The sequence below is a fragment of the Nansenia antarctica genome, assembly GCF_963989245.1.
Source record: "Nansenia antarctica genome assembly, chromosome: 6".
Taxonomy (NCBI): domain Eukaryota; kingdom Metazoa; phylum Chordata; class Actinopteri; order Argentiniformes; family Microstomatidae; genus Nansenia; species Nansenia antarctica.
Genome location: NC_137676.1, coordinates 56,769,611 through 56,792,110, shown reverse-complemented (window position 1 = coordinate 56,792,110; position 22,500 = coordinate 56,769,611). Strand labels below are relative to the sequence as shown.

The window sequence follows — 22,500 nt, the reverse complement described above, 5'->3', positions numbered from 1 at the left end:
TTTCCTTGATTGAGGAGAATATCTAAGCAAGGGAAAGAACCTAGATATTCTCCTCCGACAAGTTTTGAGTAGAATGTGAGTGAAGGACGGGAGGAATCGTGTTTCTAACAACTGAGAAAAGGCCATTGATACAGTAAAGAGAGAGAGAGGACGATGGGGAGAGAGGAAGATGGAGAGAGAGGAAGATGCTGAGAGAGGAAGATGGGGAGAGAGGAAGATGGAGAGAGAGGAAGATGGGGAGAGAGAGAAGTACCGCTGCTGTCAATCCCTATCTTCTCTTCTCTCTGACAACGATCCATTGTAGAATGAACACACGCGCACGCACGCACGCACGCAAGCACGCAGGCACACACACACACACACACACACACACACACGCACACACACACACACACACACACACACACACAGACACACACAGCAGTTGAATTGAAGGACAATCTTACAATAACAGTAAGCAGTCCAACTAAAAGACAGAACCAATCTGAGAAAGGAGGCTAGAGCGAGACACTACAAAAGAACCCCCCCTCCTTTATCAACAACCCACTAGACACAACCAGGTCTGACAAGGTCAACAACCAGACCAAAGAAGACCAACTGGAGATAGCAATTGCCACAGATCAAGGCTCATCAGGTGACCCTATTCTCAATTCCATAACCATAACTATTAGCAAGATAGATGCGATTCGGCATCTATTCTGGGAACGAACCGATCGTTTTATTAAAGTAGGTGTTAGGGTTAGAAGAGGGTGTCTCTTCCTCTGTGGTGGATCGAGGGAGGGGGGTAGTGGAGGATCGAGGGAGGGGGGTAGTGGAGGATCGAGGGAGGGGGGTAGTGGAGGATCGAGGGAGGGGGGTAGTGGAGGATCGAGGGAGGGGGGTAGTGGAGGATCGAGGGAGGGGGGTAGTGGTGGATCGAGGGAGGGGGGTAGTGGAGGATCGAGGGAGGGGGGTAGTGGAGGATCGAGGGAGGGGGGTAGTGGAGGATTGAGGGAGGGGGGTAGTGGAGGATCGAGGGAGGGGGGTAGAGTGAACAGACCTGACGCTGCATGTTCAACATCACTCAGTCACCATGGGGACAGCCGGAGGGTCGAAGGTAGCCGCTGTAGGACTTCTGTTCCTCGTGGAATGTCTGTCGGTAAGCTTTTTTTTGTTTTTATCACAGCTGATGACGATGAACGAATAATTTAAAACCAATATTCTGTTATATATATGCTGGTGGTGGGGTGGGTCGGGTGTGTGGGGTGGCTGGGGGCCCCCCGGGGGGGGGGGGGGGGGGGGGGGGTTTGGGGGCCGCTGCTGTGCGCCGGTAGGCAAACTGGTAGTAGTCGCTATGAGTAGAGGGCTGCAAGGGAATTTTCCTGGATGAAGTGTTCAGGTTTTTTACCTTTGCCTGCTTGTTCTGTCATCATGTGAAGCGCATTGGATCACATTTTGTGAGAAATGCGCTATACAAATAAAACTTGATTTGATTTGATATTCAGGACAGTTCATGAATATAACTGGCTTGAAGTGTTGGTGCATTGTATGTGTGTGTGTGTGTGTGTGTGTGTGTGTGAGTGTGTTCGTTCACTCACAAGTTTGCAACAAATTGTAAGAAAAATCAGTTTTACCTCACCCCGAAGACTCCTGGATACCAGCCTTGGTTGAACAGCGTCTGTGTCTCTCCCTCCAGGTCCCGGTGCCCTGCGGGGAGCTGGTGGTGCATCTGCAGGAGGTGATCCATAAGCTGGAGAAGGAGGTCCAGGACCAGCAGCGCTACATCCAGGAGCTCCAACACAGCCAGGCCCAGAGGCTGCCTCAGATCCCCCTCACACACCTCCAGGCTGGGGACCACTACAGAGGTTACCTGCATAGAAATACAAAACATAGATAGATAGATAGATAGAATAGTACTAAGTAGAATTTACCTCATGGAATGAACATTTTAATTGTTGCATGCTCCATATTCAGGAAGTAAACTTATACCCAAGGTGTAGTATAGATATTAGACAGTAAATAGGTGGAATAACCCTATATCTAACCCTATATTTAAATAAAATGATATCTTAAAAAAAAGAAAAGGAAAAGATGCAGAGATATAATTGAATGTAATTGAAAAATGTAATTGATCATTATAAATGTAATTGAAAAAGAGTGGTGGGTCATGGCAGAAGCACGTTGTTAGAAATAACCAGTTCAACAACAATTGCCATGGTCAGATTTGACTGAAAAATCTATTTAAATAAATGTAAAGTGTCTCTGAACGCTGGTTGTGCTCCTTCACTGCCCCCTGGCGGCGTATCTGCAGACTGCTCCGATGTGCTCGCCGACGGGAACGCAGCCAGCGGCCTGTATGTGATCCGGCCCGGCAGCTCTCCCACCTCCTTCATGGTGTTCTGTGACATGAGCGACGGGGGAGGCTGGACCGTGTTCCAGAGGAGGAGAGACGGCAAGGAGAACTTCGACAGGTGGGTGGGAGACAGGGATGACAGGAGTATAGTTCGGTTTGTTTTGTAACAGTGCTGTGTGGTGGTATAAACATATCATCATGGTCAATGTGAACACTCAATTACCCTTTGCTCAATCACTCAATTACCCTTTACTCAATTACCTTTTACTCAATTACCCTTTGCACCCTATTGCTGTTTACAATACCATATTTTTGCATATTGCACATAGCTTTTTTGTTATAGCCTCTATTTATACATCTGTACATACCATACTGTACACATACCTACCTTAACTGTACAGTACATAGCTCATACCTGTATATACGTCTAACTACCATACTTGCTATACTGTACCTATAACTATCACTGTCATGTTTTATATCACTATTTGCACTTCTGGTTAGATACTAAACTGCATTTAGTTGTCTGGTACGTGTACTCTGCAATGACAATAAAGTTGAATCTAATTTAATCTGGGGAGGTAGAAATCAGAGGACAGGCTCATTGTAAAGCACGGAATGGAATCAGGAATAGTCTCAAACACACATCCTCCGATTTCTACCTCCCCCAGCCTCCACTCGAACACACACAGTGGAATGTAAAGAGTATTGATGCTATCTGGAGAATTTAACAAATCAGTACACACTGTGAAACACATTTACATTTGAGATGAGCCTGGATACAGTCATTCTTAGATGAAGAAGTTGTGAGATGAAATAATGTTTTATTAAAATAAATAGTGTTTGTGTAAGACTGTGAGACATCCATGCGTGTGTATTATTAGATGATGATTTACTCCAATGGTTGGTTTCAAAGTATACTTGCTGGAAAACTGACTCAACACTTTCAAACAGTGAACCTGGATGTACTGTATTGACTTCAGCTATCTTCACAGCACCTTTTTGTCTGTGTGTCTGTCGCCCTCTAGGGGATGGGTGGAGTACAAGCACGGCTTCGGGGACATCCAGTCCCCCGATGGAGACTTCTGGCTAGGCAACGACCCCCTCCACCACCTCACCTCCCAAGGTAGACAGACAGGTTCATCTATACACAGCACCTCACCTCCCAAGGTAGACAGACAGGGGTTCATCTATACACACCACCTCACCTCCCAAGGTAGACAGACAGGGGTTCATCTATGCACATACACACCCAGGAGGTTTTCCTTACCATGTAACCTGACAACAAGTATCCCATAAGGGCCTTGAGTTTTTCCAATTTATATTAGTTTATTTACATAATAGATTAGATTCAACTTTATTGTCATTGCGGAGTACAAGTACCAGTGATATTAAACATGGTAGTGATAGGTACAGTGTGGCAAGTACGGTAGATAGAGGTATATACAAGGGATGGATAGCAGTAAGCTATGTACAGTTAAGGTAGATATGTACAGTTAAGGTAGCTATGTACAGTTATGGTAGATATGTACAGTTAAGGTAGCTATGTACAGTTATGGTAACTATGTACAGTTATGGTAGCTAGGTACAGTTATGGTAGATATGTACAGTTAAGGTAGCTATGTACAGTTATGGTAGATATGTACAGTTAAGGTAGCTATGTACAGTTACGGTAGATATGTACAGTTAAGGTAGCTATGTACAGGTGTATGCAGATGTATAAATTAGAGGCTATATCAAAAAAGAGGTATGTACAAATGGGCAGAAATAAGGTATGTGCAAATGTAGTGTTGCAATCTCTAACCCTAACGCTAACCCACCTCAAACATCCACTTACACCCAGTGTGGCCATCTTGATGATGCATTAGATTAGCCATTCTGGCTCTTAATGACCATCTTCTCTATTCCATAGGAAACTACGACCTGCGGATCAACATGGAGGACTTTGAAGGAAAACAACGCTTCGCTAAGTACGACAACTTCAGAGTAGGCGATGAAAGGGTACGTTTACTGCCTAAATGGAACCCATTGACCTGTTTCTTCTTTGTCCCATGACACCAGACTGTGTTATTTTGTCTACGCGTCAGATTGATATGACTTGGAGAGCAAGGACGTCTGTCTTTTTAACCCCCCACCACCTGTACCCTGTGTCCTTTGTTGACTTATCACTTTGTTCTCACGTATTCATGCTGACCCAAGGCAAGTTAGGAATGACCTTCAGTAGAGGTACTGTGACAAACCAAACCTTGTCATCTACTCCTTTATACAAGCGCTGTAGTGCAAGGACAATCAATCGTTGTTGACTTCATAATTCACGCATGTTCGGCAGTTTGTAGAAATCTACGGCTCAGCAGGGCTTAGGAAAATGACTGGGTTGCAGTGGGTTATGGGTAGTATCACATCGCAGGTATGATCGATTGCTTGCTCTCTCTCTCGCTCTCTCTCTCTCACACTGGGGTAGTGCAGTGTGCAGGCGTTTGTTCTAGCTCAGCTCCAACACACCTGATTCAACTCACTGTGGAACATCGCAGTGTGCTACTGCTGAGCCAGAACAAGTCTGTCTGCACACCCCTCCTCCCCTATAGGCTATTCAGAATCAGATTTTTTTTTATTGCTAAGGCTGCGTTCGTAAAAATCGCTCTGGAATCAGATCAGCATTCATGGAATGCCTCTTGTCCAATCAAATGACTTGGTCCCTTTATGACGTTGAACCCAGTGTGCGCTCCGACACTCTGAGTGAATTTATGAACGCAGCGCAAGTATATTTGCACATACAGGAAATGGACTGGGTGAGGTTGGTGCGTAGTACATAAAAAACAATATATAAGCAGAAATAGTTTAAAAAGACAATGGCAAAAAATGGCAATAGAACAATAATTAGGTAGGCTGTAAATTAGAGTAAATGTAATGTAAAACTAATATAAATTACACTGTTGTCAGTTAATAATAATAATAATAATAATAATAATAAGTTGTGTGTGTGTGTGTGAGACAGAGGGGTTGGGGGAGTGGAAGTCCCAGAGTCAATGAGAGGCGGGGGGCTTGTTTGTGAGGCCCCCTGCCATGGGGCAGTGCATGCCATATTCAAGTGAAATGTACATTGAAATGTCCAGATCGCAAACCCCCTCCCAGGGCAGGTTTGAATCCTGCTCTTCCTCTCTCCCCCCGCCCCACCCACAGGACCAGTACCAGCTCCACCTGGGTGAGTACACCGGCGACGCGGGGGACGCTCTCCCTGACACCCACCACCCTCCTGGTGACCAGTGGAACAGCCCACAGGAGGGTCCCCTCCGTGCCGTCAAGTTCAGCACCTTCGACCACCCCAACAACGACGCCCAGTGCGTCCGCCACGACCGGTCTGGCTGGTGGTTTAGCAGGTAAAAGCGATCTGGTTACCATGGAGACGCGTACAGGAGAGTCTCATCGACATCTTAGCCATGGCACCAAATATACGTATTATGATGTTCACCTCTATAGAAATGGTCAATTCTTTGTGGGATAATTGAACGGCCCAACACTGACGTCACCCTATTCGGTTAAGGGTTAGGGTTATTGTTAAGGGTTAGGGTTATTGTTAAGGGTTAGGGTTATTGTTAAGGGTTAGGGTTATTGTTAAGGGTTAAGGTTAGGGTTAATGTTGAGGGTTACAGTTAGGATAGTCCCAAGAATCTATCCTTCAGAAATACTGCCGTACACCTCTGCATGCTTACCTGTCTCTGGTGTTATGTTGGAAACCAAAGGTCCAAAGTAGTGGTAGCGTAGTGTGCGCTGACCATTGGGTTGTGCAATCACAAACGAATTGACTATAAAGATATACACTATCTAGGCTTCACATGGTCGTTCAATATTCAAAGCAGAATTCTCGCATTACAAATTCAAAAGTTGCACAAAGGAGAGAAGCATAATCAATTGAGGAGAATAATTTAGACAAGAAATAATATAAACTATCCAGCTCACTAGAGTTAATAATAAATAATATAAACTATCCAGCTCACTTAGTCATACAATCAAAAGTGTGAACACACCATATAAAACATACCATATAGTAGTCGATGGTTCTAGAAACAGAATAAATTGTCTAGCTAGACGATACGTGATAACTCACGTAGGAGATCATAAACAGTTACACTCTCCTAAATGATTAATGATTAGATTGATCTTTATTTTATTTTTTTACAAGATTCAACCTGTCATTACACAGAGTACAACGAAATGTTTTTTTTGCTCTAGGCACAAGGTCAGCCATCAGCACCCTTGGAGCAATTAGGGGTTAAGTGCCTTGCTCAAGGGCACAACAGCAGTGATAGGCACCTTAGATATAATGCCAGCAACCCTCCAGTCACCAACTCAAATGCATCTCCCTCCTGAGGCGGGGATCGAACCAGCGTCCTTCCGATTGCTAGTCGGCCTCTCTAACCTCTCAGCCACCTGCTGATCTCTGACTTGTAATGACGTGTAATTCTCAATCTCTCCACCAGGTGTGAGTCCGGCAACCTGAACGGCCACTACCACAACGGGCCGTCACAAGTCATGACTGATGACGGGGTGGTGTGGTACACCTGGCACGGCTGGTGGTATTCACTGAAATCTGTCGTCATGATGATCCGAGCCTCCGACATCCATCCTGACGTCCATCCTGGTAAACAGCCTGACGTTCATAAACAGGGTCAACAGGGTCAACATGATGGAGCTCCCACTAAAACCGGATAGGCCGAGAGGATGCTGTGTCATGTCTCAGAACAACCAATCACAACCTCACTGTAACCAAGGCGATCAATAAAACCGAGCTATTTCTTTATGTTTTGTTTTTATGGAAGTGGTATCAATATCAATCTGACTTTCTGCTTTAACTTATTTCTTTAAAAAAAAAACTGTCTTAAACTTTTTTAAACATTATCATTACTGTTACTCTGGCTTTTATTGGTGTCATCATTTTGGGAACTTAATATTTGAAGCAGATATCTATTATGGAAAAGTATGACATTTTGATTGTGATCTCAAATCCCAAAACAGCCCTGAAAGTCAATAAAAAGTATCCATGCTGCAATTAAATTCCCTTACTATTCTCACAGTCCCACTGTGTCTGATTGACAGGTCTAACATAGTCTAGACAAAAATAAAAAATCTAAATGGGATTACAAAGCAATAAGGAAGTTAAATGGCCAAACGAGGCATTGTGAATGGTTTAGCTAGTTTGATTGAGCATTTAGAATGTTCTAGTACCCAGTCAGACTGGCAGATACCAGCCAGCAGTAGCATGGCAGGGTATCTCCATGTAAAGTGCAGTAGGGCTGTGACAAGGCTGTGAGCTCAGTGACGCTACATGAGGGATCTGTCATGTGACCTCAGAGGAGGAATCCTCTCTGCACAGCTGCAGCTCAACAACAAGATCATGCATGACTGCTGGCTCGCACACGCACACACACACACACACACACACACACACACGCACGCACGCACACACAAATGCATGCACACACATTACACACTCACGCCCACCCACACACACTATAATCGTCAATAGTCAGACATTGTGTATACCGGTACTATACTACTTTGCCGCCTTCAATGTGACAATGGCCAAGACACCCCCCCACCCCCCCCCCCCACCCCTATGCGACCACAGGAGGGTGGCGGATGTGATTTTTTAATCGTGTTTATTTATGTTCAAAATAAAACAAAAATATGGTTAGCTGAGGCATTCTGGGTAAGTTGGGACACAACCAATGGATATTTGGATTCAGTAAACAACAGATTTCATAAACAACAGGGGGTAGATACATTCCACAGTTCCATTAAGGTAGACATGTAAGGGTTTGAAGATTAACAGTATTATGATTGAGTTCCAACTCAGGATATCCATGCCCATATATGGGCAGATCACACGATTCACACAAAAAGCAGTTTGTTTGATTGATCTCCGCTCTTCAAAAAGACGTCCTGAACTTCAACAAAAAAAATAATCCACACCTAACCAAAACAGGGACACCCACCCTTTTTTTTTTAATGAGATCGCTCATCATGAAGCAGCTGGCACAGGAAAAAGGACAGCTCAAACAAACGAAGACTTTCAGATTTCACACGCCCCAACTCTTGGGGTACGGTGGAACACGATGCACGAGAAAAAAACAAAAACAAATAAAAACGACAAAAAAAGGAGTCTTTAGTAAAAAAAAACGAGGTGAGAGACGCTATGTACAGACCCTGAGGCGACGCCTGGCGCTTCTCTCCTCCGAGGAGAGACAAGGGTGAGAGAAGCCGGGCGGGAGAATCGAGCGAGGGGTTAGCCAGTCCCACGCTTAAAGTAAGTGCATCTGTGCAACATTGTCTTTGTTTTTGGAGAGAGAGAGAGAGAGAGAGAGAGAGAAACCCAAAAAAAAAAGAGTTTTTGTAATGAGTTCGTTCAAAATGTACAAGTCGTCGTACGTACGCGGCGTGGGAAAAACCGCCACGACGAAAGAAGTCCGTCCGTCCGTTACCTTGGGAAGGGCTTTTTTTCTCTCTCCTCGAGGCGCCGCACACGTGCACACGCGCGCGCGTCCCACTCCCACTCCCGCGCCCGAATGTCAGAGCGAAGGCTATCTGGGCGCGAGGGAGGTGGAGGTGGCGCTGGCGGTGGGGGGGAAGGGGGTGGAGCTCCGCGGCGAGGAGGGGAAGGGGGAGGTGGGGGACAGGCGGCGGGGGCTGGCCAGGTCGCCGTTGTGCAGCTTCCACTGGAGCTCCTCGTTCTCCATGGACAGACGCTTGTTGGCCTTGGACTCCTTCTGCAGAGTCTGCTGGAGCATCACCTGCTCGCTGGACAGCTGCCTGCAGGGGGCGACGGAGAGGAGGAGGAGGAGGGGGGGGAGGAGGAGGAGGTGAGAGAGGAGGAGGAGGAGGTGAGAGAGGAGGAGGTGAGAGAGGAGGAGGTGGAGGAGGAGGGGGAGGAGGTGGAGGAGGAGGAGGAGGGGGAGGAGGAGGAGGAGGGGGAGGAGGAGGAGGTGAGAGAGGAGGAGGAGGTGAGAGAGGAGGAGGAGGAGGAGGAGGGGGAGGAGAAGGAGGAGGTGGTGAGAGAGGAGGAGGTGAGAGAGGAGGAGGTGAGAGACAGCTACACACTCATAGATACACACTCACAGATAACACACTCACAGATAACACACTCATAGATACACACTCATGGATACACACTCATAGATACACACTCATAGATACACACTCACAGATACGCACTCATAGATACACACTCATAGATACACACTCACAGATAACACACTCACAGATAACACACTCATAGATACACACTCATAGATACACACTCATAGATACAGTTTCACAGCCACCAGGACTGTCTATCACCACAGGCTAGATTCTGGGAGGGTGAGTGTTCTCCAAACCCTGCTGGAGGAGCAGATGGGGGATAGCAAGACGTCTGATGAGAGATGAGTCACACACACACACACACACACACACACACACATCCACACACACACACACACACACACATATCCACGCACGCATAAACGCACACACACACAGGCGCACATACGCCCACGCACAGACCCACGCGGACACACACACGCACACACACACGTACTTGGAGAGTGCTTGGTGTTTGTCCATGCGGGCCCTGTAATCCTCGTTCTCCTGCTGGACTTTGTTGAGGCACTCCTCCAGCTTCACGTTGGTCTCCACCTGGATACATCATAATCACAATCATAATAATCATCATAATAATCATAATAATCATAATAATAACAACTTTTTATTTGTATAGCACTTTTCCTGCAAACGTTGCAGCTAAACAGATTAAAGGCCATATTCACACCCTGTCCCCTGGAATAACTCTGGTCTAGTTCACGCTGTTTCACCACGGTGTGAAGATTCATATTCAGGGTTAGAAATATGTGTTGGGACATTCTAACAACCGCCTGGTACATTCTGCTGCCTGGAGGAGTGTGTGTGGAAACAGTGTTTACCTGGCACCATCAGTTTCTGTGTGTGTGTGTGTGTGTGTGTGTGTGTGTGCGTGTGTGTGTATGAGTGTTTTGTAAGCCTATGACTTCTAAATTCCACACTGTAGTGCAGCAGATTAATGAAATAATCGTTCGCTTGGTGATACAAGCACCAAATTTGGCACACAAGTGCTTTGGGACCTACTCTCTCAGAAAAGTACGGTTTCCACTTGATAAAACAAAATGGCCACCATTTTTCAAGATGGCCGCCATTCGAAATGGATTCAAACAGCGTTTTTGACTGAATAATCCTATTTTGATGGCCTATACATTGAAATATATGTTTTTGAGTGTGAGAAATCCAATTCTGCATTTAGAATATCAAAATTATTGAATATTATGGTGATAAAATGGGAATTAAACTAAAAACACTCTCTTGGTGTTGTTTCCGATACGCAAAATACGCATATTGCATTTAAGCAGTGCTACAAATTTATTTTATTTTATCATTTCAAAAAGGACACAAAATAACCAGAATGATTGAGCAATTTCCTAAAAGATGCATTAAAGACATTAGTTTCACTTTTGGCTATTGGACCTGTAAGCTACTTGTAGGGAAGGCCACGTAGAGGCTGTCTTTGTCTCCCCCCCAATTTGTTGTTGTTGTATTTTGTATTATTATTATTATTATTATTATTATATTATTTTTTTCATTTATACTGTAGTTAGCGGAAACACAGAAAACATGTCCAAGCATAGGCTGCATTGTACAATTCTGAGCAAAACATGGCTGGCAATCATGGCTGTTTCTTCTTTTAGTCCTCACATTCACAGGCACACAACTGGGTACACTTCAGGCCGAATCGATAACATTTGCATCGTCCTCTGCATTCAGTCTTGCAGCCGCATTTCGTCAACTGCTCACACGTCTGAACAATCGGTGGAAGGGTTGTCCAGACCACTTGCCAGACCTCACCATCTTTTTTCCAGTCCCAGTTGGCAGGGCTTTCAATTTGCATTTTGCACACTGTTGCCTGGCCCCATATGCAGGCAGCTTGGAAGGCAGACCGTTTCACATGCTGAACGAGGGATGCGCTTGTCGGTGGAATGGCATCATAAGACCTTTGCTTCCGCGCAAATAATTCTAGTCTTGCCTCATCAACCTTGCCTGTAGTGCTCTGCTTGTCATACATGGTGATGACAAACTTCTCAAGGATGTTGAGGTCTGCATCCTCTATGATAGGTGGGTACTGACTGAGCTTTTTGAAGACAGGGCTCACTTCAGGGCAAACCTCCCATGCTTGCCATGCCGTTTTTTTGCCTTTGCCACGAAAAGCTGACACAACATCACAGCCAGTGAAGGCGTGAAAGAACAGCATGCCACTGGATTTCTCTGGGCCAAGAGAAAGCACCATGTCATGGATAGGCAACCACTTAATGGACTGACCTTGGCCAAATTCTACCCAAAGCCTTACTAAGCCTGCATCCTGAAGAGTCGCAAAAACATTGACTGCAACAACAAGAATATCTGTGTCGCATGCCTTGATCAACACAGACTTCATCTGTTGCTTGGCTGCATGACGAGTATGTATGAAGATTCTGGAGTCAGCTTCCTCATGGTTACATGGACTTAAGCCTTCAAGGCTGATGGGCTTGTTTGATAGAGCCTGCTCCCCTTTGGTCACAACTATGACATTGTTGAGACACAGGGTCACTATCTTGTCGGCTAGGAACATGAAGAGCTCAGTCTCGCAGGAAGCTTTTCCAGTTGGGTGGCAGTTTGTTTTTGTCTGTCACTCTTCGTCGACCTCCCATACCTCTGTTTGACCTAGTTTCAGCCTTCAGGCTTGAAGTCCAGTAGACATCAAAAATGATATCTGTTCGGTCATACTTTGATGAGTAGGTCTGGATTTTTGGAACTACATCCTGTACAGCATATTCCTCAAAGGTCTTTGATGTCGTAGGAGACAATGAATGCACAAGAGAGGAACCATCAATGATAATGGCATCACATTCTGGTTGTTTGTCAGGAGGAGAAATGGTAGCTTCCAGAATTTTTGAAAGCTGAGACTTCTGGCCAGAGTGGAGTTTCCCTGTGTCACTCAGTGCAGCAGGGAAAGGTTGATTCTCATGCTTAAAGAACTCAAGCAGGTCACACTCTCGTGATTGGCACGATATAAAAAGCTGCGAGAACAGACGACAGTCATCTTTGAGTACCTGCTTCTTCATGTCACTGGAAGCTGCAGCTGCCTCTTGGCGAAAGAAGTCGGCTTTGTTCTTTTTAATGGGCTTATAGAAGGAACCCTCATCCCCCAGACGATTGAAAAAGTCTCTGAAGGCAGCTTGACCTTTCTCAAAGTGAGTTCTTACAAGCTCAGCAGCACTGGGATGTGCGATGGTTTTTGTGTCCAATGTGAGCAGATCTTTGGACTCTTCCTGGAAAGGATTGCCCAGATCCTTCATCACATCAAACAACTTTTGGACCTTGTCAGTGAAGGACTTCTGAGACTGACTGGTCTGCTCATGATGCCTGACATCTTTGTTTGCTTCTTTGACTTGAGATGCCAACTCATACTGGTTGACTAACTGGCTAACTTCTGGTCCAGACACCATCCACCGCCTCAGTGCAGATGGATCCTCTGTAAGGCCAATGGCACCACCATCACCTTTAACAACTGCATTGGCCTGCTCGTGAGCTTGGTCAATGGGTAAGCCTGAGAACTCCCAGTGAGTCTTGTGGACCACAAACTTTCCAAGCTGAAATTCATGGAAAACCTGAGGATGAGTTTGCTCCAAAGACGCCAATTGACACAATTGAGTTCCAGTAAGGATACATTCATTTTGATGTTTGGACCATTAACCCATTTCTGTTCATTCAAGTTCTACTCCAAAAAACGTTATTTTGCATCTGATGAGGCGGCCATCTTGAAAAGTGGCAGCCATCTTGGATTTTCAGCTGGAAACCGTACTTTTCTTAGAAAGTACATCCTGGACATCATTTGTGCCAAATGTGGTGCTTGTATCACCAAGTGAACGATTCTTATGAAATATTGATTTAATCTGCTGCACTACTGGTGATCAGTGAAGTTCAGTTCAGTGTGTGTTCACGGGCACGCGCCTGGGTCTGTGTGCGCCTGGGTCTGTGTGCGCGTGGGTCTGTGTGTGTGTGTGCGTTTACGTGTGCGTGGCTGTGTGTGTGTTTTGTAAGTCTGTGACTTCTAAATTCCTCACTGGTGATCAGTGAAGTTCAGTTCAGTTCAGTTCCAATGTGTGTGTGTGTGTGTGTGTGTGTGTGTGTGTGTTTGAGAGCCCGCTGGCTCAGCCTCAGCCTCAACCTTATCCAGTCACGGTGTTTTTATGCATTTTTGTTTCCTCGCCAAATGCCTGAGACAATCCATCATGAGCTTGAGCTCCTCCAGCCCGCCACTCGTAGGCTTGTAGGAACGTGTGTGTGTGTGTGTGTGTATATGTGTGTGTGTGTGTATACGTGTGTATGTGTGTGTTTTTCTTGGATGTGGTGATATAAGTGGTCACACCCTTATAATAAACAAACACAGGGGTTAAGCTCAAGGCGTTTGGCGTGGATGTGTGCGTGTGTGTGTGCAATATCTTCTGAAGACTAATCAGCCATAAACAGGTGCACAGCTGTGTGTGTGTGTGTGTGTGTGTGTGTGTGTGTGTCTGTGTGTGTGTGTGTGTGTGTCTCTGTGTGTGTGTGTGTGTGTGTGTGTCTCTGTGTGTGTGTGTGTGTGTGTGTGTCTCTGTGTTTGTGTGTCTCTCTGTGTGTGTGTGTGTGTGTGTGTGTGTGTGCGTGTGTGTGTGTCTCTCTCTGTGTGTGTGTGTGTGTGTGTGTGTCTCTCTGTGTTTGTGTGTCTTTGTGTGTGTGTGTCTCTGTGTGTGTGTGTGTATCTGTGTGTGTGTGTGTCTCACCGTGTGTGTGTGTGTATCTGTGTGTGTATCTGTGTGTGTCTCTCAGTGTGTGTGTGTGTGTGTGTGTGTGTGTGTCTGTCCGTGTGTGTGTGTGTGTGTCTCTCTGTATGTGTGTGTGTGTGTGTGTGTGTGTGTCTCTGTATGTGTGTGTGTGTGTCTCTGTGTGTGTGTGTGTGTGTGTGTGTGTGTGTCTCTCTGTGTGTGTGTGTGTGTGTGTGTGTGTGTCTCTCTGTATGTGTGTGTGTGTGTGTGTGTGTCTCTGTGTGTGTGTGTGTGTGTCTCTGTGTGTGTGTGTGTGTGTGTGTGTGTGTGTCTCTGTATGTGTGTGTGTGTGTGTGTCTCTCTGTGTGTGTGTGTGTGTGTGTGTGTGTCTCTCTCTCACCAGCTTGTCCATCTGCATGAGCTTCTTGTCCTGCTGGTGCAGCTGCTGGGTCTTGATCTCCAGCACCACCTTCAGACTCTCCAGCTCCTGCTCCAGGTACAGGGTGTGGGAGTCCTTCTGGAGGGAGGGAGGCGGGAGAGAGAGGGAGGGGGGGATTGGGGGGGGAGAGAGAGGGAGGGGTGGGGGAGAGAGGGAGGGGTGGGGGAGAGAGGGAGGAGGGATGGGGGGAGAGGGAGGGAGGGATGGGGGGAAGGAGGGAGGAAGGGAGGGTGGGGGGAAAGAGAGAGGGACGGGGAGAGAGAGAGGGACGGGGAGAGAGAGAGGAGGGGTGGGGGGGAGAGGGAGGGGTGGGTGAGAGAGAGAGGAGGGGGGGAGAGAGAGAGAGAGGGAGAGATGGGGGGAGAGAGAGAGGGAGGGGTGGATGGGGGAGAGAGAGGAGGGGTGGGAGGGAGAGGGAGGGATGGGAGGAGAGAGAGGAGGGATGGGGAGAGAGAGAGGGAGGGATGGGGGGAGAGAGAGAGGGAGGGAGGGGGAGAGAATGAGTATACTAGTATACTATCCTAGCCCTTCCCTCACGATCTGTTATTTCACACCACCATGACACAGAGTTTCCTCTTCCCCACACCGCTGCTCTCCAAGAAACCCACCACCACCACTACCACCGCAACCGACACTACAACATCCCTTCCAGACCAGCAGGGGGCAGCCAACACCCAAAACAGTCTTCACTGCACTGCAGCAGTCCATTTACTGTAAACGCCAGGAGGTCCGACTTTGACAGTTAACACCACCTCTCCTCACCAGGACATGAAGTCTGTTCTCAGTAGCAGTGTTTGACAGATAGAGGTGTGGCGAGTTCCAAGACAGTGTGTGTGTGTATGTATGTGTGTGTGTGTGTGGTGTGTGTGTGTGCATGTGTGCGTGCGTGCGTGTGCGTCTGTGGGTGTGTGTTTGTTTCCAAGACAACAACTTCGACAACGCCCTTACCTGGCTCTTCTCCGCCAGTATCCTCCGCCTCTCCTCCTCCTCTCTCAGCTTCTCGCTCAGCGCCTCCTTCTCCACCGTCAGGTCATGGATCTTCTCCTGTGGTTTAAGAGAGGAGGATATCGTTCTCTGCCTGTTCTCCCATGCATACAACCTTCCCTACCCGTAACCATCTCCCCTAACCCTGCCACACCCCTCCCCCCCTGGACATTGCTGTTGTGATTGTATTGTATTAATAACGATGGTTTATTGCGTTGTGTACTAACAATGTGCATTGATTAGATTCAACCTTTTTGTCATTGCACAACAAAATGGATTTATTGCACTAGGCACAGGGTCAGCCATGGTCAGCCCCCCTGGAGCAGTTAGGGATTAAGTGCCTTGCTCAAGGGCACAACAGCAGTGGTAGGCACCATAGATATGATGCCAGCAACCCCTCCCTCATGAGGCGGGATCGAACCAGCGACCTTCCAATTGCTAGCCGGCCTCTGTAACCCCCATGTAGAGTGAATGAAAGAATCTTACCGAGAGAGAGGTCTCTGTTTCCTTCAGCGTTTTGTCCAGGTTCTCCATGTCTTGTTCCTGGGTGGTCCTGAGCTCTGGAAGACAACAAACACACTAAATGAACGGTGGGGAAGCAAATTAGGAACTCAATTGAGAATGGTACCATTTCTCACAAACCAGCTACAGAAAATACACTTAAAGATAACAAGTGGATGTAAGGGAGGTGTGTGTGTGTGTGTGTGTGTGTGTGTGTGTGTGTCCTCACCTCGGATGGAGGTGTCGCACTGTTGTTTAAGCGTCTCCATCTGCTCGCTCTGACTCACTATCTGTTCTTTCCTCAGAGCTTCCTGTTTGGTCTTCAGTTCCTCCACCTGGGAACCAATACATTTACGGCATTTAGCAAACGACTTTATCCAAAACTTAACAGATACATTTGACTAAGTAAGTGAATCATCTCTCCATCAGTCATCATAACAAAAAGTCATCTATGTTAGGACCAGGGGCCATTGGCAGTCACAATGCTAGATGCTTCAAATTGTTTTTATTTAGAGAGGTCTTTAGGAGGGACAGTTAAGATGTAGCCTGAAGAGATGGAGGTCTTCAATCTACAGCGGAAGATAGGTAGTGACTCTGCAGTCCTGACAGCAGTAGGCAGCTCGTTCCACCAAACGGGGCACCAGGACAGTGAAAAGCTGTGGGTAGGGGTTTGGGGGCTTTTCCCTCCATCTATACCAAGGGAGGCTGGCGGAGGTAGACATCGGAGGACAGCCCGATTTGAATTGAATGCATGGAATGGAATGAGGACACACGTGTTTGATACCATTCCTCATTCCGGTCCATGCATTACAATGAGCCCGTCCTCCGATTTCTGCCTCCACCAGCAGCCGCCCCTCCACTGATCTATACTCATTTAAAAACACAGGACAGGTGAAAGCAAGATGGTGGACGCCGGAATTCAGAAGGAGAGGAGACAAGGAGAGGAAGACTCTCTATGCTTGGCGTAGGAACGAACTCGCATCACTGATTCGCTTGGTATTTAATATCTCCACTTCCACGTCTGTAATTGAGTTATTAGGCAATCAAATATTTGCCAGATCCATTTCCTTGGCTGCTCTGGTACTCAGAGATGCCATCAGAGAATAATCGCCATGGCAACGGACCGGTCGTAAATTCTCTGCAGTGCATTTACGACGCCTTGGGCTGCCTCTCCGCATGTGTGAGAGCCAATGGAGCGTGAGAGAGTGGCACTGAATTATGGGATATGAGTCATAAGCGTTGACATCACACCAACCCCCAACCCCCCCTCCCCCCCCTCAGCTAAACAGCCAGGGAGAGAACACTCTCTGTGTCTGCAGGTTATATGTAGTGTGTCAGTCGCTAACGGCTTCCTATTCAACCCTGCAGACATGTTTTGACTGTGTCTGTGCTCTTGTCGACCGTGTCCGTGCTGAAAAAATAAAGCCTTATAAAATCCTTTTCAATAAACCCAGTTTAATATGAAAAGTCTGAGAGTCATAAAAGTCGAGGAAATTGTACTACGGAGCAGTACCGGCTGAGTGAGATCATACTGACTGTCTGGCCGTCCAAAACATCAGGGGGCTGTTTTCTACCCAGACATAGACCACCCCCCTCGCCTTTGAATAAAAAAGCATCTTCAAAGGAGGATTTTTTCACTGAAAGTGTGATTTAGTCCAGCCTTGGTCTAGGCTTTAATCTGTGTCTGGAGGGAAACAGCCCCTAATGTCCAGTATTAGATTAGATTAGATTCAACTTTATTGCCATTGCCGAGTACAAGAACCAGACAACGAAATGCAGTTGAGCATCTAACCAGAAGTGCAAATAGTGATATTAAACATGGTAGTGATAAGTGATAGGTACAGTATGGCAAGTACGGTAGTTAGAGGTACAGTGCCTTGCAAAAGTATTCACCCCCCTTGGCTTTTTACCTATTTTATTACATTACAACCTGTAATTTAAACATTTTTTAATCAGAATTTTATTTGATGAATCTGCACAAAATAGTGTTCGTTTTTAAATGAAATGAGAAATATATATATAAAAAAAGAATTTAAAAAAATAAAGAACTGAAAATTGGCATGTGCATATATTCATATATGCATTATATTCACCCCCTTTGTTATGAAGCCCCTAAAAACTTATGGTGCAACCAATTACCTTCAGAAGTCACATAATTAGTGAAATGAAGTCCACTTGTATGCAATCTAAGTGTCACATGATCTGTCAGTATATACACACCTTTTCTGAAAGGCCCCAGAGGCTGCAACACCTAAGCAAGAGGCACCACCAACCAAACACTGCCATGAAGACCAAGGAACTCTCCAAACAAGTCTGAGACAAAGTTGTTGAGAAGTACAAGTCAGGGTTGGGTTCTAAAAAAAATCAAAATCTTTGATGATCCCCAGGAGCACCATCAAATCCATCATAATCAAATGGAAAGAACATGGCACCACAACAAACCTGCCAAGAGAGGGCCGCCCACCAAAACTCACGGACCGGGCAAGGGGGGCATTAATCAGAGAGGCAGCACAGAGACCAAAGGTAACCCTGGAGGAGCTGCAGAGTTCCACAGCAGAGACTGTAGTTATCTGTCCATAGGACCACAATTATCCGTACACTCCATAGAGCTGGGCTTTATCGAAGTGTGGCCAGAAGAAAGCCATTACTTTCAGCTAAAAATAAGAAGGCACGTTTTGAGTTTGCAAAAAGGCATGTTGGAGACTCCCAAAATGTATGGAGGAAGGTGCTCTGGTCAGATGAGACTAAAATGTAACTTTTTGGCCATCAAGGAAAACGCTATGTCTGGCGCACACCCAACACATCCAATCACCCCAAGAACACCATCCATGTTTTTCAGCAACAGGGACTGGGAAACTGGCCCGAGTCGAGGGAAAGATGGATGGTGCTTAATACAGGGATATTCTTGAGCAAAACCTGTACCAGTCTGTAAGTGATTTGAGACTAGGATGGAGGTTCACCCTCCAGCAGGACAACGACCCCAAGCATACTGCTAAAGCACATTTTTATAACCCAACCCTGACTTGTACTTCTCAACAACTTTGTCTCGGACTTGTTTGGAGAGTTCCTTGGTCTTCATGGCAGTGTTTGGTTGGTGGTGCCTCTAGCTTAGGTGTTGCAGCCTCTGGGGCCTTTCAGAGAAGGTGTGTATATACTGACAGATCATGTGACACTTAGATTGCAAACAAGTGGACTTCATTTCACTAATTATGTGACTTCTGGAGGTAATTGGTTGCACCAGAAGTTTTTAGGGGCTTCATAACAAAGGGGGTAAATACATATGCACATGCCAATTTTCAGTTCTTTATTTTTTTAAATTCTTTTTTTATATATATATTTCTCATTTCATTTAAAACTAACACTATTTTGTGCAGATTCATCAAATAAAATTCTGATTAAAAAAATGTTTAAATTACAGGTTGTAATGTAATAAAATAGGTAAAAAGCCAAGGGGGGTGAATACTTTTGCAAGGCACTGTATATACAGGAGATGGATAGTAGTAAGATATGTACAGTTAAGGTAGATATGTACAGTTAAGGTAGCTATGTACAGTTAAGGTAGCTATGTACAGTTAAGGTAGATATGTACAGTTAAGATAGCTATGTACAGTTAAGGTAGCTATGTACAGTTAAGGTAGCTATGTACAGTTAAGGTAGCTATGTACAGTTATGGTAGCTATGTACAGTTAAGGTAGATATGTACAGTTAAGGTAAATATGTACAGTTATATGTTATATCTTTGCACTCGATCAAATTTCAGGACCCTCCTTTCATGACTTTTCCTAGATATGTGTGTTCTACAGTGGCGTGCAGTCAGGTGAGGCAGGGTAGGCAGTGCCTCACCCAGGCATTTAAGAAAGAAAAAGAATATCAGTCTTTTTTAAATATTTTTTTATCTAAAAAAATAAATAATATGTTTTATTTATTTTACTAATTATTCTTAACTTTAATGTGTTAAAATGTTGTTAAAATAAAAATAAATGATGTAAAATGTGTTGTTTTAAAAATAGAATGCATTCCCTGGCACCAGGAGAGTTTGCTCCCAAAGCTAGCTGATTGCTGATTGCTGGCGAGAGGCACCTGTGTGTGCGAGAGGCAGACTGTGCTTGTGCTTCTGTGCTATGCGAAGTGATAGACCAACGGTTTCGTAGGTTTGCGCATGCGTAGTCTGTTCTCACATTGTCTTCATTGATGGACGTTGAGGCACCGTCCCACGCTGCTTCTGACTGTCTGACAGCATGATTGACAGTTTGCGTTTGGCTTGTTTGGCTTGCCGTAGCGGCATTCCTCTGCTGTTCGCAGTTCTAAATTTCCCCAGCTAACTTGCGATAGGCATCATGGATATCCAACAGTTAAAAAGATGTTCAACCTTCAGTTTTGAGCAAAAACGAAATGTGATTGAAAATGGGAGGGCAACACCTGACCTATCTCAATTAACCCAAAGGAAGGGACAGAAGATTGTACGAACATTTCAAAACGGAATGGTACAAAAAAAAGGACTGGCTGTGTGGATGTAGCCAGGCTAACAAGCTATTCTGCTTCCTTATTTCTTATTTCTTATTTCTTTGCCTATTGTTCTCGTCTAGCGACAGTGTGTGGGTGAAAGGGGGCTACTGTGAAGAAGAGCTTTAGAGAAGCATGAAAAATCCACAGCCCACATCCACTCTCAGATGGCCTTGGAAACCTTTGGCAAAAGTCGCATAGACATGGCCCTGGATGAGCAGCACCGGCTGCATGTTACTGCACACAACGCAAAGGTAAAGGAGAACAGGGACATCTTGAAAAGCCTAATTGATGCAACATGCTACCTTGCTAAACAAGAATGAGCATTTCGGGGGCACGACGAGAGCAGTAGCTCCATCAATCGTGGGAATTATGTCGAACTTTTACATTTGATGGCAGAAAAGGATGAGAAATTAGCCGCACATTTGCCTACGCATGTTACATATGCTTAAGATAATGTAGGCTATTGCGTGCCGGTTCAAATGCTGTAAATCCTGTGTTGTTGATGCAGGTGAATTTATATTGTCATTGAGCTGTTTTGCGTGCTGCTGTAAATCCTGTTGAGATGCAGGTGAATGTAGGCAATGCCATACAGGCTGTTGCGCTACGCTGTGTGTAGTTATGAGATAACAATACATTTGACATTTTTGACCAGCTATTTGATAGTATAGTATATATGGGCTATGTGATTGACGTTATAGTATAGTATATTAGCCTACATTACATTACAGTCATTTAGCCGACGCTTTTATTCAAAGCAACTTACAATAATTGCATTTAACGTAGGAGTGTACTGCTTTTTTAAGGCAAAATGAAGAATAGCAAACAAAAAATACAGTATAGCAATATAGCATAGAGAAGAATAGCAAACTAACAATACAATAGGTGCTTAAGAGGGAGGATCCTGGTAGTAGGCCTACTTCTTGAAGAAGTGAGTTTTGCGGCAAAAGATACAAGGGCTATTGATTGCCTTTATAGTATGCGCTATTGAAGTCTGGCTGCTGCGTTAATCGCATTTTTAAAAAAAAATATATTAGCTCACTGCCTACCCAGCCAATGACCTCACTGCACGTTACTGGTGTTCTACCACCCAGTATCCTTACATTTTTAAAATCACATCAGGATAAGCTAGTATAAAGCTATTTTGCCGTTTTTCTGTGGTCTATAGAGATGTATAAATTATAGGCTGTATCAAAAAGAAGTATGTACACAAATATGGTATGTGCAAAGGTAGTACTGTAAACAGCCGTAGTGCCAAGGGTAATTGAGTGTATCCATGCAGGCGTCGACTGACCTGCTGCTCCATCAGACCTCGGCAGCGGTCGGCCTCCTCCTGGTAGGTGAGGTGGACCTTGTCCCACTCGGCCTGGTAGAAGGCCCTCAGGCTCTCCTCCAGCCGGGACAGCTCCCCCTGGTGGTGCTCCTGCACCCTGCGCAGGGCCTCCTCCAGGAAGCCCCGCGCCTCCTCCTTCTCCTGCTGCAGCCGGCCGCAGCTCTGGGTTGACGAGACTGGAGAGGGGGGGGGAGAGAGAGAGAGGGGGAGGAGAGGGGGAGGAGGAGAGGGAGAGAGAGGGGGGGAGGGGGAGAAACGGATGGGGAGAGAGAGAAAGAAAAAAATCTATCACTTTGTGCTTCGTGACTCACTCCCACATAATTCTAGTCATAATAAGTCTTATTGCGGTTGCCCAACATTAAAATCCAATAACGGTTTTCCTTCCGAACTGAAATTACCAGAGATGACATGTCAGTATGCAGACGCCTCGACCCTGTCGACCGCTAATGAAAAATATTTTTGGGGTTCCATTCCACAGTCATTCACATTCCTCGCTGCCGAAATTCCTCAGAAATTCTGCGTACTGTACTGTATGATTCACCCCAAAAAAATATTTGGAAGAGAA

At 45.7% G+C, this 22,500-nt stretch overlaps 2 protein-coding genes across 3 annotated transcripts in view; one reads left to right on the top strand and one right to left on the bottom strand.

Moving 5' to 3' along the window:
- Positions 1-1,072: 1,072 nt before the first annotated feature.
- On the top strand, positions 1,073-7,042 carry LOC308160718 (fibrinogen-like protein 1; the record flags this gene model as incomplete). The annotated part of the gene is made up of 7 exons (XM_080534660.1): positions 1,073-1,138; positions 1,676-1,844; positions 2,291-2,450; positions 3,361-3,458; positions 4,245-4,333; positions 5,513-5,709; positions 6,811-7,042. The coding sequence occupies 7 exons, from the start codon at positions 1,073-1,075 to the stop codon at positions 7,040-7,042; spliced, it is 1,011 nt and encodes a 336-aa protein (XP_080390786.1).
- Positions 7,043-7,978: 936 nt separating this feature from the next.
- Positions 7,979-22,500, bottom strand: part of LOC308160050 (uncharacterized protein) — a 70,476-nt gene continuing 55,954 nt past the window's right edge. The window contains exons 9-15 of one of the 2 annotated variants that reach the window (XM_080533907.1): positions 21,897-22,111; positions 16,329-16,434; positions 16,085-16,158; positions 15,563-15,658; positions 14,576-14,692; positions 9,906-10,003; positions 7,979-9,139 (exon numbers count right to left, since the gene is read on the bottom strand). In XM_080533907.1, coding sequence (XP_080390033.1) covers positions 8,911-9,139; positions 9,906-10,003; positions 14,576-14,692; positions 15,563-15,658; positions 16,085-16,158; positions 16,329-16,434; positions 21,897-22,111 — 935 coding nt within the window. In that variant the 3' untranslated portion in view covers positions 7,979-8,910. The remainder of the gene's footprint in view (positions 9,140-9,905; positions 10,004-14,575; positions 14,693-15,562; positions 15,659-16,084; positions 16,159-16,328; positions 16,435-21,896; positions 22,112-22,500) is intronic. The other variant, XM_080533908.1, reaches the window with a different exon arrangement.